Source organism: Chlorocebus sabaeus, chromosome 11 (genome assembly GCF_047675955.1).
Source record: "Chlorocebus sabaeus isolate Y175 chromosome 11, mChlSab1.0.hap1, whole genome shotgun sequence".
In the NCBI taxonomy this organism is placed as follows: domain Eukaryota; kingdom Metazoa; phylum Chordata; class Mammalia; order Primates; family Cercopithecidae; genus Chlorocebus; species Chlorocebus sabaeus.
Window position 1 is genome coordinate 113,993,695 of NC_132914.1, and position 18,569 is coordinate 114,012,263.

The 18,569-nt window shown below is 48.1% G+C and overlaps 1 protein-coding gene across 1 annotated transcript in view; it reads left to right on the forward strand.

Annotated features, from left to right (window-relative positions):
- Positions 1 to 18,153, forward strand: part of RNFT2 (ring finger protein, transmembrane 2) — a 108,096-nt gene extending 89,943 nt beyond the window's left edge. The window contains exons 8-11 of the mRNA XM_037996476.2: positions 1,541 to 1,690; positions 3,672 to 3,737; positions 3,895 to 3,996; positions 17,903 to 18,153. Coding sequence (XP_037852404.2) covers positions 1,541 to 1,690; positions 3,672 to 3,737; positions 3,895 to 3,996; positions 17,903 to 18,037 — 453 coding nt within the window. The 3' untranslated portion in view covers positions 18,038 to 18,153. The remainder of the gene's footprint in view (positions 1 to 1,540; positions 1,691 to 3,671; positions 3,738 to 3,894; positions 3,997 to 17,902) is intronic.
- The last annotated feature ends 416 nt before the right edge of the window (positions 18,154 to 18,569 follow it).

The window sequence follows — 18,569 nt, forward strand, 5'->3', positions numbered from 1 at the left end:
CCCACCCCTTACCCCAGACAACCAGGGATCTGATTTCTATTATCTCAGATTAGTGTTACCTATTCTAGGACTTAGTATAAACCAGAATTATGCAACAAATACTCTTCCATGACTGTCTTCTTTGATTCGACATAATGTTTGTGACATTCACCCATGTCATCGCAAACGTTAGGCATTCATGTATTCTTATTGCTGGGCAGTATCCTGTTGTATAAATACACGATCGTTTGTTTATCTGTTCTTCCACTGATGGGCGTCTGGGCTGCTTCCAGTTTGGGGATTTTATGAATGAAGCCACTAAGGGCATTGGCGTACATGTGGACACATGTTTCATTTCTCTCGGGTAAATAGCTCAGACTGGAGTTGCTGGGTCATAAAGGAGGTAGGTATTCAACTTTATTCGACACTACAGACTGGGCTTATTTTCATCTCCATTTCACAACACAGGCCACAGAAAGCTTGAGGGACTTGTCCAAGGTCAAGGGAAGGAAGATAAATAGGATTTTTCTCCAGGAATAATGCTAGGTGCTTATCCTGTTCATCTCCTTTAATCCTCAAAGCAACCCCGTAAGGTGGGAGTTCTGATTCCCACTCTGTAGATGGGGAAACTAAGGGTCATGAACATCCAGCAAGGTCAGGTTCAATCCCAGCCCAGTGTGAGTACCCAAGTCGTGTTCTTTTTTTTTGAGATGGAGTCTCACTCTGTTGCCCAGGCTGAAATACAGTGGTGTGATCTTGGCTCACTGCAACCTCCGCCTCCAAGTTCAAGTGATTCTCCTGCCTCAGCCTCCTGAGTAGCTGGGATTACAGGTGCGCCACCACGCCCAGCTACTAATTTTTGTATTTTTAGTAGAGTTGGGGTTTCACCATGTTGGCCAGGCTGGTCTCGAACTCCTGACCTTGAGTGATCCACCTGCCTCAGCCTCCCAAAGTGCTGGGATTACAGGCATGAGCCACCACACCCGGCCCCTGTTTTTTCTCAACACAACTAGGTATTCATCCTGCCTCCTTGGAAGAGAGCAGGTGGTGGAGCTAAGAAGGACACGTATCACCCTGCTTTGGGCCTTATGGCCTGGGCTTACCTGCATTCTGTACCCATCCTGCCCAGGCTCCTGAGAGCAGTCACTGTGATGCTCGAGTCAGCCCTCTAAAGATGAGGATGGCCTGGATGCGGAGGGCAGGAACTGTGCCCCCACCTTGGGCTTTGAGCCCTCCAAGCTGCAGCGAGACCCAGAGGGCGACCCACTCTCCAGCCCTCTGCCCGAAGGTGTAGAGTTTCTCCTACCCTGAAACTCGATCCTCAATCCTGGGCACTTTGATCTTCTGGGCTGCTGGGTGGCGGGTGAGGGCAGCAGGCAGGGGCCGCGTCTCCCTGGCCATATCGCAGCCCCATTAGGAGCTGGCCTGAGTGCTTTCCCGAGCTGATTAATGGCCTGCCTGTGACCTGGAATGTCATCACTACCCGGGGCAGGGGGCCCCCCAGCTGGGTCCTTTGGGTCTTTACTGCTAATAATAATTGATGTTCTCCGTGTGGTTGCAGGGAAAGTTCTATCTGGTCATCGAGGAGCTGAGCCAGCTGTTCCGATCCCTTGTCCCCATCCAGCTGTGGTACAAATACATCATGGGTGACGACTCCTCCAACAGCTACTTCCTGGGAGGAGTCCTGATCGTTCTCTACAGCCTCTGCAAGGTGAGGTGGCCCCAAGGCTGGAGGGCCAGCCTAAGGAGGGCCCCATTCAGTAAGGCCTCAGGGGGCTCTGGGGGAGCCTAGAACACCCGTGCTGATTTATTTCTTTATTTATTTTAATTGAGGGAAAATTCACACGACATGGAATTAACCACGAACTGTTTTGAGATAGAGTCTCACTCTGTTGCCCAGGCTGGAGTTCAGTGGCGCAATCTTGGCTCACTGCAACCTCTGCTCCTGGGTTCAAGTGATTCTCTTGCCTCAGCCTCCCAAATAACTGGGACTACAGGTATCCACCACTACGCCCAGCTAATTTTTTGTATATTTAGTAGAGATGGGGTTTCACCATGTTGGCCAGGCTGGTTTTGAACTCCTCACCTCAAGTGATCTGCCCACCTCTGCCTCCCAAAGTGCTGGGATTACAGGCGTGAGCCACCTCGCCCAGCCTCCAATAACTATTTTAAAGTGTACAATTAAATGACATTGAGCGGATTCACAATGTCACGCAACCACCACCACCTCTGTCTAGTTCCAAGACATTTTCATCACCCTGAAAAGAAACCTTGTACCCATTAAGCAGTCACTCCCCATTCTTCCAGCCTCCCCTTCCCACAGACCCTGGCAACCACAAATCTGCTTTTTCTGTCTCTATCAATATACTTACTGTGAATGTTTCATATAAACAGAATCATGGAATAGGTGCCCTTTTGTGTCTGGCATTTTCATTTAACATTGTATTTTTGAGGTTCATCCACATTATAACATGTATCAGTATTTTTTCTGGTTTAATCTACCCTAATTTCTCACCTATGAAGCTCACCATATGATATTCTTTCCAATAGTCATCTTCACGAACCCTTCAAGGTACATACTATTATTACTCCCCCTTTTTTTTTTTTAGACCGAGTCTCGCTCTCTTGCCCAGGCTGGAGTGCAGTGGCAAAATCTCGGCTCATTGCAACCTCCGCCTCCTAGGTTCAAGCGATTCTTATGCCTCAGCCTCTCTAGTAACTGCGATTATAGGCATTCACCACTATATCTGGCTAATTTTTGTATTTTTTGTAGAGATGGGGTTTCACCATGTTGGCCAGGCTGGTCTCAAACTCCTGACCTCAAGTGATCCACACGCCTCAGCCTCCCAAAGGGCTGGGATTACAGGCATGAGCCACCCCACCTGGCCCCCATTATTCCCATTTTACAGGTTAAGGAACTGAGGTTCAGGGAGGTTAGAAACCAAGGTTACTTGCCCAAGATCACTGAGGTAAAGACAACAGAACAAGCATTGAACCCAGGCAGACAGCCTCTAAAGTCAAAAGCTCCCAACCACACTTCTGCTGAATGTTTTCTCTTACCTCAAAAATAGTATCCGTGCTAAATTGCACACCCTCAACTCCTCAAATTAGTATGCAGTGCTTTTCTTTTCATCATTAATACAAATCAGAGGATTTTTTACCCCCTAAAAATCCATACATCCTTCTTTTTCTCTTTGGCTTTCCATTTCTAGCTTTAGAGAATCCTGGGAGGATGCATGAGTTCTTCTCTCTCCTTCCTTCCAGCAGGACTGGCCAGGCAATCCACGCAGTATCAGCCATTGGGGCGTACTGATTACTTGCTGGTTCTGATCAACACAGTGGCTGACTGGAGTGCTAGATGGAGAAGGGTTATCAGGGTGGGCTGTGCTCAGAGTAAGAGTGCTGTGATCGATTAGCAATGCCTGCCCTGGGCTTGGGAGGGGAAACAGGCACTATATGTGCCATATATTTGCTATTCTGGCCTAGGTAGCAGGAGAAACTGTTGATATTAGGCAGCAAGACAAAAGCCATGCAACACTGTTGGGAAGGAAGAAGTGCAAATGGGAAGAGGAGCCCTAAAAATGTTCTGAATCAAAAATGGATGGAGGGTGAGGGGATGGGGTGAGGTGATTATGCAGGGGTTACGAGAGATCCTTGGGTACTTTTCAGCCACCACCCTGCTCTCCTTTCAGTCCTTCGACATCTGTGGACGCGTGGGCGGAGTTAGGAAAGCCCTGAAGCTTCTCTGCACCTCTCAGGTGAGTTGGCTTCAGGTGGTCCCCACTGAGGTACGGGGAATTAGGAGCTGGAAAGAGCAGTGGCCCCTTTCTCAGCCCACAGATATCACAGTGCTCCTGAGGGCATGGCTCCCAAGAGTGTCCATAGCTGTATTTGCCTCTCCCCTCCCTCAAACAGAACTATGGAGTCCGAGCCACTGGGCAGCAGTGCACAGAAGCCGGTGACATCTGTGCCATCTGTCAGGCCGAGTTCCGAGAGCCTCTGATTCTCCTGTGCCAGGTGAGCGGGGCTCAGACGGGACCATTGGAGACTGAGGCTGGGGAGAGCAGGAGCCTTCCCCATGGGCAGTCCTTGGGTCTCTGGCATGGGTCTCTGGGGGGCAATCCAGTTAAGACCAGAGTCAGCCAGACCTGGGTTCCAATCTCACCTCTGCCTCTTAGTAGCTGGGTGGACTTGGGCACGTTATTTCACCTCTCTGAGCCTTGGTTTCCTTAGCAAAATGTAGACATGCCAAATACAGTATAGTGTAACATCACAATATCCTGCATGTGAATTTCAGCAGCATTCTTGACCCCCCGTGGGTCAGTCACTCTCTCTCTGAGCCTTGGTGTTTCTCATGTCTAAAATGGATATCATAGTAGCCAGGGGCAGTGGCTCACGCCTGTAATCCCAGCATTTTGGAAGGCCGAGGCAGGCAGATCACCTGAGGTCAGGAGTTTGAGACCAGCCGGGCCAACATGGTGAAACCTTGTCTCTACTAAAAAAAAAAAAAAAAAAAAAAAAAAAAAAAACTACAAAAATGAGCCAGGCATGGTGGCACACACCTGTAGTCCCAGCTACTCTGGAGGCCGAGGCAGGAGAATTGCTGGAACCTGGGAGGTGGAGGTTGCAGTGAGCCGAGGTCATGCCACTGCACTCCAGCCTGGACAACAGAGCAAGACTACATCTCAAAGAAAAAAAGGACATAATAACAGCTACTTCATAGAGCTATTATTATGATTAAAGTAGATCATCCATGGAAAGAGCTAGATTTCAATTATTCAACCATAGAAGTTGATAGAATTATGCTTGTTATCCGTATAATTATTATTACCATTTGTTTTCATTAGGCGTGGGTCACCAGCCCACAGTCGTAAGTGCTGGCCTGTTCCTTTTAACTCCCTAAATGCGTCCCTCCTCCTCCTCCTGACATCAGGGACTAGGTGTCAATTCAGCAAATGTGTATTGGGGTCAAAGCATCCTATCTGACACCAGGAAGGAGAGGCAGAGGGTAGGCAGATCCCGTCCCCTCCTCTGGAAGCTCACAGTCTCCACTGGGAGACAGACACTTACATAAATAACTGTGAAGCGAGGCAGGCAGTGAGAAGTGCTGTGTAAGAGAGATTCATGCAGCGTCTCGGGGGACCAGGGCAGACAACGATGAGCTCCAGGTTGGGAAGGGTTTTTGGAGGAGGCATAGCCTGGAGACCAAAAGGCATGGAAAGGCTTAGGGGTCGGGGATAGAAGGTGGGTTCCTTTTTAACATCGGCAAGCATTTTTGTCGTTGTTGTTATTGCTGTTTGGAGATTTGGAAGGGGAAGGTTGTTTTTCATGTTCAATTGTATTTCTTTTTAAATGGATAATATATTTGCATGAATCAACATTCAAAAGGAAGACTAAAGAGACGTGATGACTAAACACATTCTGGGACCTGGGTTGGATCCCAGAACAGAGAAGGGACATTAGTAGAAAATGGGTTTGGTGAAATCCGAATAGAGTCTGGAGTGGAGTTAATAGTAACATATCAACGTGGGTTTCTTAGCTTTGACAAATGTACCACGGTAATGCAAGATGATAACATTAGGGGAAACTGAAACCCGGTGAGGGGTGTACTGGGATTTTCCGTTCTATCTTTGCAACTTTTCTGGAAACCTTAAATTATTCCAAAATAAAAAGTTTATTTTTAAAAAATCTTTTTGAAAGATATAAAAAGGAGGCCTGTCACCATTTGTATGTATATGTGTGTATGTATTTATACACACAAACATATCTTTTTTTAAAAAAAAACACGTTATAGTACATTCTGCCTATTGTTTTCTGCACCTTCCTTTTTAACTTAAAACTCTGTCTTAGAGATTGCTCCTTATCCTATTTTATAGCTGTATAACGTGCCATTTTATGGATAGAGCACAGTTTGTTTAACCATTCTTCTATTGATAGGCAGTTAGTAGCTGATAATCTTTTGTTATTACAAATAAGCCTGTCATGAGTGATCCAGAATGGGGAGATCAATTGCACCAACCTGGGCCCATCGTGTTGATTAAAGGTTAATTCAAGGGAAGCATTTAGAACTGCTTCTGGCGCATAGTTAGGGTTCAATAAATATTAGCTCTTATGGGCATGCATCCCATTTCACACACACACGAGCTGTTGGTAGGACAAATTCCTAGCGGCAGAATTACTGGGTCAGAGGGTACACAGTTTTGACAGTTATTGCTAACCCGCCCTCTGTAAAGAGTGTATCCACTTATGCTCCTAGTGTGTAGTATGACACAGCCTCTTGCTCCCTCCCTTACCAACACACAGCGTTACCAAGCCTCTTTTCAGCTTTGCCAATCTGACAGGTGACAAACGGTATCTCAGTGCAGTTTTAATTTGCATTTCCCTAATTATGAGCGTGGTTGAGCATCTTTTCACATGCTTCAGAGCCATCTGTAGTTCCTTCTTGGTAGCAGGGACGATTTGAACATGATGTCAAGGTGAAAGTCTGACAAGCTCTCTAAGCCTCAGTCTGTTTGTCTCTCCTCCATTCTTCTCCTGATACCACTATGTCTTCCCACAGCCGGATTAGAAATTCTTGAAGGGGTCAGAGAAGACACCCATTGTCCCAGATCTAGGAGTAACAGCCACAGCCAATGCTGGTTGAAGACTATACATATGACCAGGCCAGGCACACATTTTAGTCTTGCTCTGCTGCTGTGAGCTAGGCCTGGAAAGGCAGAGATGATTCACACAGGTAAATGGCCATGCTGATTCCTAAAAGCATTGAATGAATGAACAAATGAATGAATGACTCAGCTTCAATGTTGCTTCCTCCATAAAGCCTTTCCTGACTCTGCTTCCCCCGGACTAGTCGCCTCCCCAGCTATATGGTCTCATAGATGTCTGTGGTTTTCCTTCTTAGCACTTATTCCAATTGTTAACTAGATAGTTCATTGGGTAGTTAGATGGGCAAGGTCTGTCTCCCTTCTGCCAAATCACAAGCAACATGAGAGCAGATGCCATGTCTGTCTTGTTTAGCAGCAGAGCCACAGTATTATCTCAGTAAATATTGGATGGATGGATGGATGGATGGATGGAAGGAAGGAAGGATGGATGGGATGGTTGGATGGAATGTTTAGATTAATAGGATGAATGGGTAGGTGGATGGATGGATGGATGGATGGATGGATAGATGGATGGATGAATGGGATGGGTAGATAGATGGATGGATAGGATGGTGGCCAGGTGGAGAAATGGGTCGGTGAGTACAAAGGTGGGTAGATAGAGATATAAATAGGTGAATGACTGTGTGGATGGGCAAATGGATGGACAGATGTGTGGGTAAATAGGATGGAGGGATGGATGGATGGATGGATGGATGGATGGATGGATGGATGGAAGGATGGATGGATGGTTACATGGATGCGTGGATGAACAGATGGGATGGATGGGTGGGTGGGTGGATGGATGGATGGATGGGATGGTTGGATGGAATGTGTAGATAAGTAGGATGGAGATGGATGGATGGATGGATGGATGGATGGATGGATGAGAGGGGCAGATGGATGGATGGGTGGAAGATGGGATGGGTGGATAGATGGATGGATAGGATGACAGCCAGGTGGAGGAATGGGTGGGTGAGTGCAAAGGTGGGTAGATAGAGATATAAGTAGGTGAATGACTGTGTGGGTGGACAAATGGATGGACAGATGTGTGGGTAAATAGGATGGATGGATGGACGGATGGATGGATGGATGGATGGGATGCATGGATGCATGAATGGATGCATGGATGGATGGATGGATGTGTGGATGCATGGATGGATACATGGATGCACAGATGCACAGATGGGATGAATGGGTGGGTGGATGGATGGATGGATGAATGAGATGGTTGGATGGAATGTGTAGATTAATACTATGGAGATGGATGGATGAGATGGGTGGAGGGATGGATGGGTAGACGGATGGGATGGGTGGATAGATGAATGGATAGGATGGTGGCCAGGTGGAGGAATGGGTGGGTGAATGCAAAGGTATGTGGATAGAGATATAAGTAGGTGAGTGACTGTGTGGATGGGCAAATGGATGGACAGATGAGTGAGTAAATTGGATGGGTGGGTGGGTGGGTGGATGGATGGATGGATGGATGGATGGATGGATGGATGGATGAATGGGTGGATGGATAGAATTGGATGGTGGCCAGGTAGAGAAGCTGGTGGGTGAGTGAAAGGTAGATGGATAGAGGTATAAGTGGGTGAGTGACTGTATGGATGGGCAGATGGATGGACAGATGAGTGGGTAAATAGGATGGATGGACAAATGGACGGATGGATGGAATGGTATCCAAGTGGAGGAGTGGGTGGGTGAGTTAAAGGTGGGTAGATAGAGGTATAAGTGGGTGAGTGACAGTGTGGATGAGCAAATGAATGGACAGATGGGTGGGTATATAGGTGGGTGGGTGGGTGGGTGGATATGTGGAAGGAAGGAAGGAAGGAAGGAAGGAAGGAAGGAAGGGAGGGAGGGAGGGAGGGAGGGAGGGAGGGAGGGAGGAAGGAAGGGGCCCACTAGGCTAAAGCCACACTTTGTCTCCCCTTTAAAGATTCATCAAATGAAGCTCAATATGTCACTCCCACTCCTTCCACTACCCCCTGAGCTAGGGCTCCGGAACAGATTGTTAATCGAAGCTAGTGGGGCAGACACTGAGCATGTCCTGAGGTAAGAACTCTCTGCTCAGCGAGCGCACTTGCCCAGTCAGGCACTCTGCAAGTATTTATGGTGTGCCCTCTGACAGGCTACTGGGAGCTAGGGAAAGGGCAGTTTGAACACCAAGTGAGAGGCTTGGTTTATTTAAAAGGATCCTTTGCCAAATTGAAGAGTGAGAGTGCATTTAGAGAATGAACTGTCCTCCAATTCTTGGTCACTGTGAGTTTGGTTTTTTTGCATGTTTTATGATATGAAGGAAAGAGGGCAAGAGAATGGTGACTCCTGTTGATTTCGTGCTTACAAGTTCTTCATACTTCATGCTTTATAGGCCTTATCTGTCCCCATCCTCACAGACACTTTGGGAGGGAAATATAACCCTATTTAATAGAGATAAAGACTCAGGCTTAGAAAAACAAAGGGATGGACTTGCCTGAGGTCCCGTTGTTCTTCAGTCACACCAGGATTCAAATCCAGAGCCTCTGATGCTATTGGCCGTGCCCATTCCATAAGGCGTGGCCTCGGGCTTTGAGATGTCCCCAGGGCTGTATTAAAAGATCAGAGCACTTTTTCCAGAAATTCCTGGGAATAGTCCCTGCTGTGTCCAGCCAGGCCTGTGCACATTGCCTCCTTGGAATGAATGAATGGCTGAGCTGGGATCAGAGTTCTTGACACCTGCCTCTGACTCCTCCATCCAGTCATCTATGCTTCGAGGGCTTATTGAGCACCAGCAATATCCTAGGCACTAACTCTGTAACCCTGAGCAGTGCATTTCACTGTGACCCTGACCCTCCATGTATCTGTCACCCAAGATGGACAAGCTGCTGGGCAACTTGTAGGATTTTTTAATAGAGTCATATGAGATGATGTATAGGGCTGTATGTGGGTTTTGAAAATCATAGCATATTATACCGATATTCAGTATTAGTGTGTAATTCTAAGTCTGGACATGGTTGGCCTGGTTTGTGTGATTGAAGAGGATCTGAGGTTAGGGGTCGGGGTCTGTGTCTCTGTGTGTGTGTGTGTGTGTGTGTGTGTGTGTGTGTCCTGTCTGGTAGTAATCACATTTTCAGTTATGTCATTTTTTCATAATTAAATGCTTCAAACATCCTTTCCCAGATTCTCTATAATGAGTAAGAGTTTTCACTACAAAGTCAGATGCTTTTTGTATCAGTTATTGATTGTTGTATAACAAGTTACCCCAAAACTCAGTGGCTTAAAGCAACAAATGTTTATTATCTCACAGTTTTTGCGGGTCAAAAATCCAGGCACAAGCCGGGCATGGTAGCTCATGCCTGAAATCCCAGCACTTTGGGAGGCCAAGGTGAGCAGATTGCTTGAGACCAGAAGTTCAGGACCAGCCTGAACAACATAGCGAGACCCCATCTCTACAAAAAATACAAAAATTAGCCGAGTGTGGTGGTGCACGCCTGTGGTCCCTGCTACTCAGGAGGCTGAAGTGAGAGGATTGCCTGAGCCCAAGAGGCAGAGGCTGCAGTGAGCCAAGACTGCGCCACTGCACCATAGCCTGGGTGACAGAGGGAGACCCTGTCTCAAAAAAATTAAAAGGCTGGGTGTGGTGGCTCACACCTGTAATCCCAGCACTTTGGGAGGCCGAGGCAGGTGGATCACCTGAGGTCAGGAGTTCGAGACCAGCCTGGCCAACATGGTGAAGCCCCGTCTCTACTAAAAATACAAAAGTTAGCTAGGCATGATGGCACACACCTGTAGTCCCAGCTACTCAGGAGGCTGAGGCAGGAGAGTCACTTGAACCCGGGAGGCAGAGGTTGCAGTGAGTCAAGATCATGCCACTGCACTCTAGTCTGGGTGACAGAGCAAGACTGTCTCAAAAAAAAAAAAAAAAAAAGGATCCAGGTACAACTTAGCTGTGTCCTTTGCCAAGGGCTTCTCACAGGCTGCAGTCAAGGTATTGCCAGGGCTGTGGTCATCTCCTGGCTCAACTCGGGAAGGAGCTGCATCCAAGCTCTACCGTGTGGTTGCTGGTAGGATTCCATTCCTCATGGGCTGCGGGACTGGAGGCCTCAGTTCCTCACTGGCTCTTGTGGCCAGTAGATACCCTGAGTTTTGGAAGTCATAGTCTTTTGTAACCTAATCCCAGAAGGGACATCCCATCACCTTCACTGTATCCTGCTGGTTAGAAGCAGGTCACTAGGCGCCACCCTTACTTAAGGGGAGGGGATGAATGAGGCTATGCATACCAGAAGGGGATACTGGGGGCCATAATGGAAAGCTGCCTCTCACATGCCCGAGGTTGGATTCCAACCCTGCCACTTAACAACTGTTTGCAACTTAGCTGTGCACCCAAGGTGCACATCTCTGAGTCTCACTGACCTGTCTGTTTGCTGTTATGAGACTGGGGTGCAATTATGCACATGAAGAACATTGGCAGGGCCTGGTGTCGTGTTCCTACTTTGTTTGTTTGTTTGTTTGTTTGTTTGTTTGTTTGTTTGAAACAGTCTCTCTGTGTCACGCAGGCTGGAGTGCAGCGGCATGGTCTTGGCTCACTGCAACCTCTGCCTCCCAGGTTCAAGCGATTCTCCTGCCTCAGCGTCCCGAATAGTTGGGATTACAGGCACCCACCACCATGCCCAGCTAATTTTTGCATTTTTAGTAGAGATGGAGTTTTGCCATGGTAGCCAGGCTGGTCGTGAACTCCCGGCCTCAAGTAATCTACCCACCTTGGCTTCCCAAAGTTTTGGAATTACAGGCATGAGCCACCGTGCCTGGCGTGTTTATGTTTTATAAGGGGTAGTGGTTCATGACTGCCTGTTCTCCTCCTCACCTGCATCCATCCCCCTGGACCCAGGCCTGGCTGCTTCCTTCTTTCTCAGCTCATAGTGAACACAAAGTGCTAGGTCAAGAAATGCGCCTCTCCCACTCAAAGCCTCTTCTTTCACATTGGGGCTGGCTCCTGTGATTGTAGGCTCTTGTCCCAAGCCTCCACCTGCCTGCTCTGGATCTTTGGGCAAGACCTGGAGCGTGTGGATAGAATTTGGGGTGAGGGTGAGGTGATTGGTTTAACCCCAACTCTGTGCTCTGGGAGGCACAACCAGGGGGTGGTTAACAATCCAAGGCCAGCTGGGCACAGTGGCTCGCACCTGTAATCCCAGCATTTTGGGAGGCTGAGGTGAGTGGATCGCTTGAGCCCAGGAGTTTGAGACCAGCCTGGCCAATATAGCAAGACCCCAACTCTACAAAAAATACAAAAATTAGCTGGGTGCAGTGGTGCATGCCTGTAGTCCCAGCTACTCAGGAGGCTGAGGTAGGAGGATCGCTAGAGCCCTGGAAGGTCGAGGCTGCAGTGAGCCATAATCACACCACTGCACTCCAGCCCAGGTGACAGAGTGTGACCCTGTCTCAAAAAAAAAAAAAAAAAGAAAACCCAAGAAACAAACAAAAAAACAATCCAGGGCCACCTGCCTTCCCCACTGCCCATCAATCCACCCGATCCTATCCTTCCCAGCTGAGAAAGACTCCTTCCTCCCCCTTCCTCTGTAGACGTTCATCCCTTTCTCCACATGCTGGAGGCAGTTCACAGCCATGAACTCCTCAGCTGGGCCCTGGGTAGACCTGGTTTTTTGAACCTTTTCATTTGACACCAGATTCTGTCCTCCCATTTCTCTGAGGAAGGGATTGTGAGCTCCCGGAGGGCAGGGACCGGGCCTTCATCACCCTAGTATCGCTAGACTTTCCTGTTTGGCCATTTGTCATCTGCATTCCCATTCATTTGTCCTCTCCATCGACAGAGCCCCTACTCTATGCCAGCTCAGGGCTGGACAGTAGGAGTATGACAACGATGTGGCTGCCCTCATGATGTTTACCACCTAGAGGGCAGGGCAGATGTTGACTAAGCAGTTAGAACAGTGGTTCCCAAAGTGTGGCCAGGGTACCCCTGGGGGTTCCTTTCAGGGGGTCTGTGAGGTCAAAACCATTTATATAATAATACTAAGACATTATTGGCCTTTTTGCTCTAGTTCTTTCATAAGTGTACAGTGGAGTTTTCCAGAGGCTCTATCACCTGTGAGGAGGTCATCACTCTGGTGGCTCATGAATATGTGCTTGTGTATTATGGGGTTTTTTTGTTTCGTTTTGGTTTTGGTTTTGAGATGGAGTCTCACTGTGTAGCCCGGGCTGGAGTACAGTGGCATGATCTCAGCTCACTGCAACCTCCACCTCCCGGGTCACGGTTCAAGCAATTCTCCTGCCTCAGCCTCCCGAGTAGCTGGGATTATTGGCACATGCCACCATGCCCAGCTAATTTGTGTATTTTTATGGGAGATGGACTTTCACCATGTTGGCCAGGGTGTTCTTGAACCCCTGACTTTGTGATCTGCCCGCTTTGGCCTCCCAAAGTGCTGGGATTACAGGCATGAGCCACCATGCCTGGCCATTATGTTTTAAATATGTCTCCATTTCTATTTCTAAGTATTTCTAATATTTCTAGATTTGTAAATATAGACAAATTTAAACCACATAGAAGTTCTTTGAGGTCTTCAGTGTTTTTTAAAAATATAAAGGGGTCTTGGCACCAGAACATCTGAGAACTATTAAATTAGAAGTGTGAGAGCCTCAATGAATGTGTTGAATGAATGAATGAAAAAACTGCTAAATTTCATGACTATTTCCCATTCACCTAACTCAAGTTTATGTGAACAGGGGTTGTGTTGCATTCTCACATGTAAGTACCTCTTTCATCCAGGGTAGCATAGTTAAATCCCATTCGGTTCGTCAACAGGTATTTACTGAGCATCTGAGCAAGAACCGTACTCAGCATAAAACCAGGTTCTGCCCTCAGAAAGCTCTCAATCCAGTGGCTGGGCACAGTGGCTCACACCTATAATCCCAGCACTTTGAGAGGCCAAGGTGGGAGGATCACATGAAGCCAGGAGTTTGAGACCAGCCTGGGCATCAGAGTGAGACTCCATTTCCACAAAAAAATTTAAAAATTAGCCAGGCATGGTGGCACATGCCTATAGTCATAGCTACTTGGGAGGTGGAAGCAGGAGGGTCACTCAAGCCCAGGAGATCAAGAGATCAAGGCTGCTGTGAGCTGTGATCGCACCACTACACTCAAGCCTAGACGACAGAGCAAGACCCTGTCTCAAAAAAAATATATATATATGTGTGTGTGTGTGTATGTGTATATATATATGTGTGTGTGTGTGTGTGTATAGAGAGAGAGAGAGAGAGAGAAAGAGAAAGCTCTTAATCTAGTGAACAATCAGATGAATTTGCAAATAATTCCAGAAGTGTCATGCAATGCTTTGAGAGGGGTTTTCACCAGGAAGAACAGCATAGGAGAGAAGACACGATCAGTACTTACATTTGCAGGAGACAGTAACAGGATGGAATTGGGGCAACATCATAAACCAGGGGAGATGTGATTGCTTGGCTGAATCTTCCAAAAGAACTGGGCATGCACACAGCTGGTCAAGATGGAGAAAGGGCATCCCAGGGTGATACTAAAGTTTGTTGGAAGGCTGTGAATAAGCCTTGGGTTGAAGGTCATGTGGCATGTCAATGACATCAGTTACTCCAGGGTGCAAGGATGGGGCTGGATGGGAGAAGGGCCATCATAGAGGGTATTGGGTGCCATAGTGGGAATCTGTATAAGCTGCGGGCCTTGCTGACCCCTGGTTCCTACCCTCCAGACCATGATGAGAATCCAGGACAGTCTTCGTGGCTACGTGTGGACTTCTCTTCTTTCCCCACTCCCTCTCCCCCCTGCACCCCCAACTACAGCCACATCAGCTGTCTTCAAGTGCCTCAAACAGCTTCCTATCTCAGGAGCTTTGCACAGGAGGCTTCCTTCAGTCTGGAATGTTCTATCTCCATCCCCTCTCTTCTGCCCAGTTAACTGCTAAATGTTCTTCAGGCTTTAACTCAAGTGTCCCCACCTCCAGGAAGCCTTCCTTGACTACCTCTTGGATCAAACTGGTCCCTCTGTCACACATCTCCATAATACCACGGAAATCTCCTTCAGAGCGCTGTCTACAATTAGGCACCCACTGTACACCATGCTCGGAATGATTGGGTTTACAAGAAGCTTACAGACTGGCATGGAGAGACAGATAATAAACAATAAACACATAAGATAATCATTATTACTATAATAATAGCTAACACTTATAGAGCACTTACTGTTTGCCAGCCATTATTCCAAGTGCCTTCTTTTTTTATATTATTTTTTATTTTTTTAGACAAGGTCTCACTCTCTCCCAGGCTGGAGTGCAGTGACATGATCATAGCTCACTACAGCCTCAACCTCCTGAGCTCAAGCGATCCTCCCACCACTTCAGCCTCCCGAGTAGCTGGGATGGCACATGCCACTATGCCCAGCTAATTTTTTCTTTTTGTAGAGACATGGGGCATGGGGGTGGAGGAAGTCTCACCATGTTGCCCAGGCTGGTCTCTGGCCTTGAGCCATCCTCCTGCCTTGGCCTCCCAAAGTGCTGGGGTTATAGGCGTGAGCCACTGTGCCCAGCTTCTTTTTTATGGTTTTGCTTTTAAAAAAACTTTTTGTTTAGATTTTTATATTATCATTTTCCTTAAACATTTCATTTTGAAAAATTTCAAACCTGCAGAAAAGTTGCATGAAACTCTTCTATTCTTCACCCAGATTTACTGATCATTAACTTTTTACATTTGCCCTTTTTTTGACATCAATTTTTTTTCCCTAAACCAGTTAAGAGTAAGTGGTAGACATTTAGATTCTTCATCCCTAAATACTTCAGTGTGCATCTCCCAGGAACAAGGACATACTTTTTTTTTTTTTTGAGACGGAGTCTAGCTCACTCTGTCGCCCAGGCTGTAGTGCAGTGGCGTGATCTCGGCTCACTGCAACCTCTCCCTCCTGGGTTCAAGCGATTCTCCTGCCTCAGCCTTCCAAGTAGCTGGGACTACAGGCGTGTGCCACCATGCCTGGCTAATTTTTGTATTTTTAGTAGAGACGGGATTTCACCATGTTGGCCAGGCTGGTCTCAAACTCCTGACCTCAGGTGATCCCCCCGCCTCAGCTTCCCAAAGTGCTAGGATTACAGATGTAAGCCACCATGACTGGCCACCCAGGAAATTTTTAATTAACATAAAATATTATTTAATATATGGTACATATTCAGATTTCTCCAGTTGCCTTCAAAGCACCCATTATAGCTGGGATTTTTTTGCCCCACCTGGGACCAATCAAGACTCCTGTGCTACATTTGGTTGTCACATCTAAGTACTTTTAACATGTTAACTAATCTTCCAATGAGGGGGTTCTATCCCCATTTTACAGATGGGGAAACTGAGGCACAGAGCAGTTGCATTACTTGTCCAAGTTATACAGCCAGAGAATGGTGGAACCCATTGGTCTTTCCAATCTCCCTGCCTCTCTCTCTCTCTCTCTCTTTTTTGAGGTGGAGTTTCACTCTTTTTTTTTTTTTTTGAGATGGAGTCTTGTTCTGTCGCCCAGGCTGGAGTGCACTGGCGCCATTTCGGCTCACTGCAAGCTCCACATCCCAGGTTCACGCCATTCTCCTGCCTCAGCCTCCCCAGTAGCTGGGACTACAGGCGCCCACCACCACGCCCGGCTAATTTTGTATTTTTAGTAGAGACGGGGTTTCTCCATGTTGGTCAGGCTGATCTCAAATTCCTGACCTCAGGTGTTCCACGTGCCTCAGCCTCCCAAACTGCTGGGATTACAGGCGTGAGCCACTGCACCTGGCCCTCTCTCTCTCTCTTTTTTTTAAATTAAATTTAATTTTAAGTCCCAGGATGCATGCGCAGGATGTACAGGTTTGCTACATAGGTAAATGTGTGCCATGGTGGTTTGCTGCACCTATTGACCCATCACCTAGGTATTAAGCCCCACAGGCATTAGCTATTTATCCTGATGCTCTCCCTCCCCCAGCCCCACAACAGGCCTCAGTGTGTGTTGTTCCCCTCCCTGTGTCCATGTGTTCTCATTGTTCAGTTCTGACTTATGAGTGAGAATATGCAGTGTTTGGTTTTCTTTTGCTGTGTTAGTTTGCTGAGAATAATGGCTTCCAGCTCCATCCATGTCCCTGCAAAGGACACGATCTCATTCCTTTTTATGGCTGCATAGTATTCCATGGTGTTTATGAACCACATTTTCTCTATCCAGTCTATCACTGATGAGCATTTGGGTTGATTCCATATCTTTGCTGTTGTGAATAGTGCTGCAGTGAACATACGCGCGCATGTATCTCTTTATTGCAGCACTAGTCACCTGCCTTTCCTCTTGACTCTTGTGTTCTATTCTCAACCCAGAAGGCCGAGGGATCACTTTAAACTGCAAATCATATCAGGTCACTCCTCTGCTCCAAGCCCTGCCATGGTCCTTTCTCTCAGAATAAGAGCCAAAGACCTCACAATGGCCCACAAGGACCTATACCATCTGCATCCCTCACCCTCCATCACTTCTGTGACCTCATCTGCCTCTCCCATCCACCCCCCCGCCAAAAACCCCAGCCCAGCTACCCTCTCCTTCCTTCTCCTCCCACACATCAAACACAGTCCAGCCTCAGGGCCTCTGCACATGCTGTTCCTGCGGCCAGGAGCACTTTTCCCTGAGATCTCATCAGGGCTCACTCCTCACCCACCTGCAAGTTTGACCCAAATGTCAGTATCTCCATGAAGTTTTCCTTAACGTCCCAACCCGCCCAAGCCCTCTGTTCCTTCTCCCTCATGCTTTGTTTTTTGTTTATTTTATTTTATTTTATTTTATTTTATTTTATTTTATTTTAGACAGAGTCTTGCTCTGTCACCTAGGCTGGAGTACAGTGGCACAAACTCAGCTCAGTGCAACCTCTGCCTCCGGGTTCAAACGATTCTCCTGCCTCAGCCTCCCGAGTAGCTGGGGCTACAGGCGCCCACCACCATGCCCGGCTAATTTTTGTATCTTTTAGGAGAGACGGGGTTTCACCATGTTGGCCAGGGTGGTCTCAAACTCCTGCCTCAGGTGATCCGCCCGCCTCAGCCTCCCAAAGTGCTGGGATTACAGTCGTGAGCCACCACACCCGGCCCCTCCCCTGCTGTTTCATCTTGGTGCTTCCTATTGATAACTCGGTATTTTAGAGTCGCATTGTCTCCCCGACGCCAGTGCAGGCGCCCCGAAGGCAGGGGTTGTCTGTCTAATCCGCTGCCGCGTCTCCTGCTCCCGGGACCGGGGCGGACGCGCGGTAAAGAGTCCTTGTGCCTGCTGATTGCTGTCCCCGCAGCACGTGTTCTGTGAGGAGTGCCTCTGCCTGTGGCTGGACCGCGAGCGCACCTGCCCGCTCTGCCGCTCGGTCGCCGTGGACACCCTGCGCTGCTGGAAGGACGGCGCCACGTCCGCACACTTCCAGGTGTACTAGCCGAACAACCGAACACTGAGGACACCCGGAAGGACGCCGAGGGTCAGCATGCCCAGACCCAGCCCTGCGGGGGCTTCCTGAAAAACAGGCCTCGAGCACTTACATCCTGCCTCTTGCCCACCACCACTTCTGACCCCAAAACCCCGCCCCTGTCTTGTCCTTCTGACCTTCACTTTCCTCTCTTGTTCTGTGGTGTAGTGCGTGCCTCCTTCCCCTGCAAAAGGGAACGTCTTCCTAACTCAGACTTGAAGCCCTTCTAGATGCGTCTTCCTTCTCCGCTCCAAGTCAAGGACCTGGCAATACATGAAGTTCCCACTTGTCAGTTATTTTCTTTCTTTCCCTCCCTCCCTCCCTTCCTTCCCTCCCTTCCTTCCCTCCCTTCCTTCCCTCCTTCCCTCCCTCCCCTCCTTTCCTCCCTCCCTCCCCTCCTTTCCTCCCTCCCTCCTTCCTTCCTTCCTTCCTTCCTTCTTTTTTTTTTTTTGACAGGGTCTCACTCTGTCACCCAGGCTGGAGTACAGTGGCACAATCTCGG